Source organism: Sus scrofa, chromosome X (genome assembly GCF_000003025.6).
Source record: "Sus scrofa isolate TJ Tabasco breed Duroc chromosome X, Sscrofa11.1, whole genome shotgun sequence".
Classification (NCBI taxonomy): domain Eukaryota; kingdom Metazoa; phylum Chordata; class Mammalia; order Artiodactyla; family Suidae; genus Sus; species Sus scrofa.
In genome coordinates, this window is record NC_010461.5 from 124,662,807 (window position 1) to 124,670,772 (window position 7,966).

General features: G+C 61.4%; 1 protein-coding gene across 1 annotated transcript; it reads right to left on the bottom strand.

The window, feature by feature from the left end:
- RENBP (renin binding protein) lies at nucleotides 151–7,716 on the bottom strand (the record flags this gene model as incomplete). The annotated part of the gene is given in 11 exon segments (NM_213900.1): nucleotides 151–297; nucleotides 385–472; nucleotides 3,624–3,755; nucleotides 4,166–4,341; nucleotides 4,607–4,688; nucleotides 5,240–5,464; nucleotides 6,465–6,637; nucleotides 6,820–6,895; nucleotides 7,097–7,172; nucleotides 7,300–7,409; nucleotides 7,666–7,716. Coding segments are annotated over 10 exon segments (1,209 nt in total).

A 7,966-nucleotide genomic window follows, 5' to 3' on the forward strand; every position in this document is an offset into this window, starting at 1 on the left:
TCGGGCCAATGACCTGGCGGGCCCCGGGCCTTGTTGGCAGGGTGGGCGGGCCCAGCGCGCGGGGCGGGTCACTGTCCTGGTGAGCAGGTGCCCTCTGGCCAGCGCGGCGGTCTCTCCCTTCCCGAGACCCAGAGACTCTCGCACACGGGCTATGGTGCAGGCTCAGCTTTATTCTGCGCTTCGGCGGGCGGGGTCAGCGGGCGAGGACCGGGCGCCGTAGAGCCTAGGCGAGGCGGCTCAGCAGGGCGCTCAGCATCTCTTCGCACATGGCAAGGCACCGCGGCACGTGGAAGCAGCCTGCGCAGAGGCAGGACGGCGGGTTGGGAGGGCCAGGGGCAGCCGAGCGCTCCGAGCCCCTGAAGCCCTGCCGTATCTCCCACTCACCTTTAAAGGGACCCCCCTTGATAGTGAGGGCAACCTTCCCCTCTCGGTTCAGGTAGCCAAACCATTCCCCGTACTCGGGATCACGAAACTGCAACAAGGAGGAAGTGACAGGTGGTGCCTGCAGGAGCCGCCCCGACGCCACAGGCCCTGGGGAAGGGGCGTTCCCTGTCCCCACTAAACCGCTCCACAATCAGTGCTCCTAAGTGAGTCCCGGACAAAGGTGAATGCGAGGGCTTTTCCTTTTCCTTTTTTTGCAGGTGGGTGGGAGTCTGCACCTAGATAACACTGCTTGGGAAAGAGGCCACAGGCTGTGAGATGAAACCTTGCAAGTTGGAATAAGAAATTCTCTATCATGATTGCGCTGGTGGTGACAGATATACACATTGTCATGTCTCAGTGAACTAAATGCTTACAATGGATACGTTTTAGAGTATATAAATTGTACTTCAATAATAACTGATTTAAAAGAAGGAAACAGGAATTCCTTTCATGGCTCAGCGGTTTATGAACCCGAACCCAACTAGTAACCATGAGGATGCAGGTTCTATCCCTGGCCTTGCTCAGTGGGTTAATTGGCAGATGCGGCTCAGATCTCGCATTGCTGTGGCTGTGGTGTAGGCTGGCAGCTGTAGCTCTGATTCGATCCCTTGTCTGGGAACTTCCTTGGCCCTAAAATGCAAAAAAAAAAAAAAAAAAAAAAAAAAAAGAAGAAAAAGAAACAAAGAAAACATTGATGATGGAAGCGCCCAACCCTCGTGTAACTTTATAACAAGTTACTCCCTAGGAGGTCCTGGTTCCCTGCTCCTCCGAGGCCTAATCTTCAGGCCTGTCTTCCAGGGAGATGAGATGGTGGGCATGTAGCAATGACATCTGACTCCGGCCCTGCACACCACAGGTCTCAAACACACTCCCCCTCCCCTGGAGCCACCCGAAGCCTGCCCCTGCCCCACAGCTCTGTTGATGCCCTGGGACTCCCTTCTCTCCTGCCCACATCCCACCGGGCACCTATCCCGTGGAGGCTTCTCCAGTTCCTTCCCGACACTCCAGTATAGACCTCAGACCCCTGGTCTAGGCCCTTCTCTTTCCTTTCCAGATAAGAGACTTGAGCAGAAGCCCTTCTCAGAAGGCCCAAGGAAGAAATCAACGATATTGAAGTCCCCTATCAAAATGTCGTCCTTGGAGTCCCCATCCTGGCTCAGTGGTAACAAACCGGACTAGGATCCATGAGGACGAGGGGTCGATCCCTGGCCTCGCTCCGTGGGTTAAGGATCCGGCGTTGCCGTGAGCCACGGTGTAGGTCGAAGATGCAACTTGGATCTGGCGGTGCTGTGGCGGAGGCCAGCAGCTGCAGCTCCAAATAGACCCCTAGCCTGGGAACCTCCATATGCTGCGGGTGCGGCCCTTGAAGAGACAAAAACAAAGACAAAAAAAAAAAATGTCTGTGTAAATGGGCGCCTGTGAGTTGGTGTACTCTTTTTTTTTTCTTTTTAAGGCCACACCTGTGGCAAACGGCAGTTCTGGGACTAGGGCTCGAATCGAAGCTGCACCTGCCGGTCACAGGCACAGCCACACGGGATCCAAGCCACATCTGCGACCTACACTGCAGCTTTCGGCAACGCTGGAACATTAACCCACTGAGCGAGGCCAGGGATCGAACCTGCGTCCTCACAGAGACAAGTTGAGGGAGTAAAATTTGTTCTGTATGTACTCGGTCTCTTTCCAGGGACATTGCTCAGTCCTTGTTTTTCGACTCCTTGATCTGACCCAGGAGGAAAACAAAAGATGAGTGTTTGCCCTGTCTGTAATGTCTGAATTTCTGCTTTTTGTATAGTCTGTTATGATGCTTAGTGAATAATGATTGACCTGTTGGCTATAACTTTTGCGATGGTTTAGTGACATCGCTACCTCTTTCTTGAAAATTTATCCCTTAAATTTCACTTTACGGCAGTTTCCATTGTGGCTCAGTGTTTAGGAACCTGACTAGGAACCACGAAGTTTCGGGTTCGATCCCTGGCCTTTCTCCGTGGGTTAAGGATCTGGCGTTGCCGTGAGCTGTGGTGTAGGTCGCAGACACGGTTCAGATCCCACGTTGCTGTGGCTCTGGTGTAGGTGGGCGGCTACAGCTCCCATTCGACCCCTCGCCTGGGAACCTCCATATGCTGTGGGTGCGGCCCTAGGAAAGACCCAAAAAAAAAATTCACTTTATGCAGTTAAAACCAATGGCCTCGAACGCATGTTCTTTGCAAATGCTTTCAATGCTAAGATACATCTCCTCGGGTCTCGTGGCCCGCATGGTTGGAAGTAGAGACAGGCTCGTGCAATAATTGGAGACGCCTCTCTAACTGCAGCATCATATGAACACGTTTGGGATTTCTGGTGACAAAAGTCAGACACTGTAACACTGCTACGGTTCGCTGCTTTCGTTCATGATGGAAGCGAAAGCTGGATTTCAATTAGAGGTTAGTTTTCTCCTGGGTTTCAACGCCCACAGACCTCAGAATAAGACCCCCTGTTATAACCCCTCCCAAACTGGGCTTTACCAGTGCCGGGTGTCGTGGCTTTAGAAACAGGTGAGGAATCATCCCTCCTCCACCATCAAGCTGGCACGCGAGGTGCGCCTCGGCTGCAGCAGCTCGGCGCTCTGCTCAGAGTGCTCTGGCCTCAGGGAAGGGGCTTCCTTCCTACCTCACAGCCTGTCCCTCTGATCTCAAACGCTGGCCTTGCCTCCTGGCTTATGTAGTCGTGTGCCACTCCAGCAACGGTGGCCAGCCTAGACCTCGCCGCCTCTGCAGCTGCCGCCCACGGGCCAGGATGACAGCCACAGCCCCGGGTCCCCTCCCGGAGCCCGGGGACCCAGGAATGCCCAAGTCAGACAGGGTGACTCCTCTGTGCAGAGCAGTCCTTCCAGCCTTTTCTGTCCCACGTGCCCCCCAGTCCCCAGCCGTGCTTTAGGTCTCAGAGCTCTCATCAGCAGCTACATGGTCAGTCCTGCCACCACCACCAGCATGACGCACCCTGGGGGGCAAGGGCCACTCTGGTGACTGAACAGAGGGTACCAGGGCCAGCACTTCTGGGAGCTCTCAGACCTGCAGAGGCACCACACCCAGCAGCGGCGGGGGGTGGTGGAAGAGGTGCACGGGGTGAGCCTCCCCATCGCGGCCCAGCTTCTTCCCACCGCCCCCAAGCCTGGCCCTGGCCCGCCTGGGAAGAAAGGGCTGCCCACTGCCGCCTCCACGCACCTGGCGAAACGTGTACTCGGCCACCTGGTAGAAGAGACGCAGTAAGGCAGGGTCCCCGCTCTCACTGTAGCCCATGAGAAAGGCGATCATGGCTTCGCTGTGCGGCCACCAGAGCTTCATGGCCCACTCCAGCTGCGAGCAAGCAGAGGCGGGCGTCTGAGGGCCCAGGGTGCCACCCTTCCGGTCCTGGCTCAGATGCCATCTGGCCTGAGCGTGGGGAGCTTCACGATGGGATGGACGTCCCTGGGGGGCCGAGGGGACTAGCTTCCTGACCCGGCTGCAGCCCCAGGAGCCCCTTCCAAAGGCCAAGGGTGGGGCAGGCTCCCCTTTCGCCTTGGAATCGAAAGCCTTTGTGTCTCGTTAGTCTGTCGAAAGCCCCTTGGACACTCTGCTCCTGCCGGGGGCAGAGCAGCCACCCTCTGTGGACCTCAGCAAGATCCAGGCGCAATCGGAGACAAGAACGGAAGGGAGCCAGCCGGCTCCCACTGCTGATGCCCCTGAAGATAAAGGCGAGGACCACGGCGCCCTGGGCACATCCCCACCTGGGTGGGGCAGAGGCCATCGGCATCCTGGAAGTAGAAGAGGCCTCCGTGATCAGCGTCCCATCCGGAGCGGAAAGGCAGTAGCAGGAACGTGTCGATGACGTGGGCTCGAAGTTTGGCGTCACCGCTCCGGCTGCTGTGGCGGAGCAGGAACCAGCCAGCTTCCAGCGCGTGGCCTGGTGAGGACTCGGGGTGAGGCAGGCAGCGGGTCCTTCCCCAGGCAGGGGCTCAAGGCCCTGCTCAGACCACTGACTCGCTTCCTCTCTTCCCCACAGTGGGAGCTGCTCTGAGCTCCCCTGGGGACAGCCGGCCCTCCCAGTCCGTGCCAGTCGCTCTCGTGCAGCTGACGCACTGGCACAGGAGCCACGTCTCCCCTTCTCCACCTGGTGCTCCGGGGCGGAGGGTGGAGGGAGGCCTTCCCCACGCTCCCCGCCCCATCACCTGGGTTCTGGTGTCTCCCCAGGCAGCCAGAAAGTTCCTCGCCATCTTCCGACACATTCTCCAGCACAGCCTGTCCATCCCTCTGCCGAGGGAGGAGGAGAGAGGCAGCTGGGCCTCAGCACCCCCCCCACCCCATCATCCAACCAGCAAGATGCCCCTCCCCTGCTCCCTCCCTCCTGATCTGCGGGCTTGGGTGGCCTGGCTCTCAGGAGCATTTGAGAGGGAGTCCATTCACTCCCAAGGGTCTGAGTGGGTTCTAACCCTTGCTCTGGGCCTGGGTGTGTAGGCTAAGACGCTGAACGGGGACTGAGCTTGGGTGGACTGGACTGCCCACAGAGGCCGGGACCAGCTTGGTTCTGGGCCGGGTTTCCTGCGCCGTGCGGTGTCTGGGGCTCTGACCCCCACCCTCGGGCCCTCAGTCCCCCCCAGGCTCCCCTGGAGCCCTCCTCCCCTTCCCGAGGGTCCCGGGCCACACCTCACCCTGGCGGGGCCTCCCCATGCCTCCAGGTGCCTGAAGGGGGCCTTCGGGGCCCAGCTGGAGCGAGGGAGGCGCCCCCCGGGTGGGGGCGGGGGCTGCCCTGCCCCTCAGCTCCCAGGGCCCGTCTGGCGCCGGTGTCTGCCCCCGGCCCCTACCTGGACGTGCTGCAGGATCCTCCGAGCGCACCAGTGCCCCAGCTGCGCGTAGCGGCCCGCCAGCTCCTCGTCCTCCTCCCCGAGCTGCTCCACCAGGCACAGCAGCATCATGGGCACTGCCATGGACTCCGAGGCCACGGCCCCGGGGAGCTGGGGCCGGCCCAGCCCAGAGGGGTCCTCTCGCACCCAGTGCACGATCTGATCCATCATGTCCACCGCTTCGCTCTGGGGGTGGAGGGAGAAGAGGCTCAGGCTGAGGCTGCATGCCATCCAGTCTGGTCCCCCAGGCCCTGATCTGCCAGGTCCCCAGGGCTCAGCCCTGGGGTGGGAGAGCTGTGTCCTCCCACCCACTCATAGGACGCCTCACCAAGGCCTGCTTTGGGGCCTGGGCCTGGTCTCGGGGTGCAGACCATTCCCGGGCAGTGAGGTCAGGTCTAAACGCCAGAGGGGGACCGAGCGAGAGGGGTGCAGGGAGCGAGCGGCCCCTCCCAGCCAGGGCAGCTCCCTTCAAAACTAAGCAGCGCCCTGCGGGGCCTTCTGGGGGATAGGCGTCCCCTGTGTCCCTCACCCCTTATTTGTAGGCCAGCGTTAGCCCCCTAGGCTTTCCCCAAGTTCCAAAGAGCAAACTTGACCGGAGAAGTGAGCAAAGGCAGAAACAAAAGAAAACAGTCCAACAAGACGAAATAATAACACTTTAGCCATGAGGAAAAGCCAAGGACATTCTAGCTCCTCCTCAAAGGCTGTAGGTGACATCCGGACTGACAAGACGTTAACTGCTGCCCAGGGGCACGTAGACCCCAGACCCGTTGGAACCAGAAGGTTGATGATGCGGCCTCCCGATGACCTCACCACCCACCCATCGGAAGAATGTCCCTGAGCTGAGCCGGCGCCCTGCGGCCCTCCCTCACCTGGCTTTTAAAGACCCTCCCCTGAAAGCCGCTGGGGAGTTTGGGTCTTTTGAGCACGAGCTGCCTTTTCTCTCTGCTTGGCCTCACGCTGGGTGCCCTGCGCTTTGGTTGGGAACCACCTCTGTGTCCAGGGTCCCTGTGGGGCTGTGGGAGCGGGGGCAGGAATACCCGCAGGCCCACAGTGAACGTGCGGGGGCCCAGAGGACGGGTTGCCGTCGATGACAGACCCGGCCTGCGGACAGGACCCGGGCAGCGGCTCGCACACGGGGCGCAGGCGAGGGCACGGAGCCTCCCCAGGCAGCCTTCCTCCCGCGCACCTGGTACCGTGCCTCCGCCGTCACCCTCCACAGCTCGTTCATGGCCATGGTGTAGAAGCACTCACTGAAGATGCTCCGCTGCACCTTGACGGGCCGGCCGTCCCGCGTCAGCACAAAGGCACACTTCTTTTCAGGAGGTGCCACTCGGGCATGGCGCAGCAAAAATTCGCCCCCTGGTGGTCAGGAAGGTGGCAGCTAGAACTCGGGGGAGGAGGGCCCCGCCACCCCTCCCTCCCTGCCTGTGAGCCTTCAAGGCCTTTCGTTGCTTCTAGAGCCCTCTAGGAACTAGGCACACGTGGTGCACGACTGGTAACTTGAAGGGGCCTCCACGATGCTGGGGACAGGGAGGGGGCACCTGCTTTAGCCGCATCCAGAAGCTCAGGGCGGTGGAAGCGCTCAAGCTTGCGGTACAGGCGACAGTACATCCACACCTGTTGCGGGCGGGGGTGGGGGGACATGGCTTAAGTCCTTAGGGCTGGGATGAGGGGGGAGTCCTCAGTGCCCCTGGCGTGGGAGGAAGGGTGCTGAGCCGACAAGCCCTGTCGGCGTGCTGACCGAGGCAGGGCAGAGCAAGCCCAGGTCCGACTCGCTCCCGCCCCTGGGAGAGCTGCGAGCTTGGGCACGCCTTGTACCTGCCTCCCCTGCAGCCAGACGTACTTGAGGTCGTCATACACCCGCCCGTCGCGGCCCAGGCACGTGAAGAAGCCCCTGTGGGACAGGCAGCATTAGCAAAGGGGCCAGGAGAAGCCCAGCAGAGCCGAGTCAGCTGCGAGTGAGGCGGGGGGCTCCGGCAGGGCAAAGCCCCTGCTGAGGGCTCCAGCAGGGCGAGGCGCACCCGTGCTCCCGATCGTGGGAGTGCTCCAGCCAGAAAGCCATCACGCGGTCCAGCTCTTGGCCCACACGCTCCTTCCAGGCCTGCAGAGTTTCGCGCTCCTTCTCCATATCCTGGGGAAAAAGTTGGGGCTTGGGGACGCAGCTACCCCACAGGCCCCCCCATCTTCCCGGGTCCCAGCCTCCCCTGTGGGCTCCTTGGGGGTCCGGGTCACTCCAGGCTCTGGGGAACCCCAGGGTTCCCTAACCTGTGTCCCCTAGGTCCCCGGGCCTCAGCACCCTGCCTTCAGGGTTCCCCCCAACCCCCTGTGCAGATCTGTCCTCGGGACAACACCCTCCCCGGCCCCGGCCCCGGCCCCCTGCCACTGGCCTGCCACACTCGGAGACCCCCCGCTCAACCCTCCCTCTCCTCCAGGAAGCCAGACGGAGCTGATCGCTGTCCCGTGACTGTCACTCAGCTGACCCAGTCTAGCCCCACCCACCCCCTCCTCTCCGGGGTTCCGCCGGCCCTGGGGGCGGGGCCTGCGGCGGGGGCGGGGCTTGGCGGGCGCGCGGCTCCGCCCCCAGCCTCGGCCCTGCCGCGCCCCTCGGTGGCAGAGCCCCGTGGAGCCCCCTTCTGGAGGCGCCCTGGCTCCTCCTGGCGGGAAGCGCTGGGTGAGCTGGCAGGACCG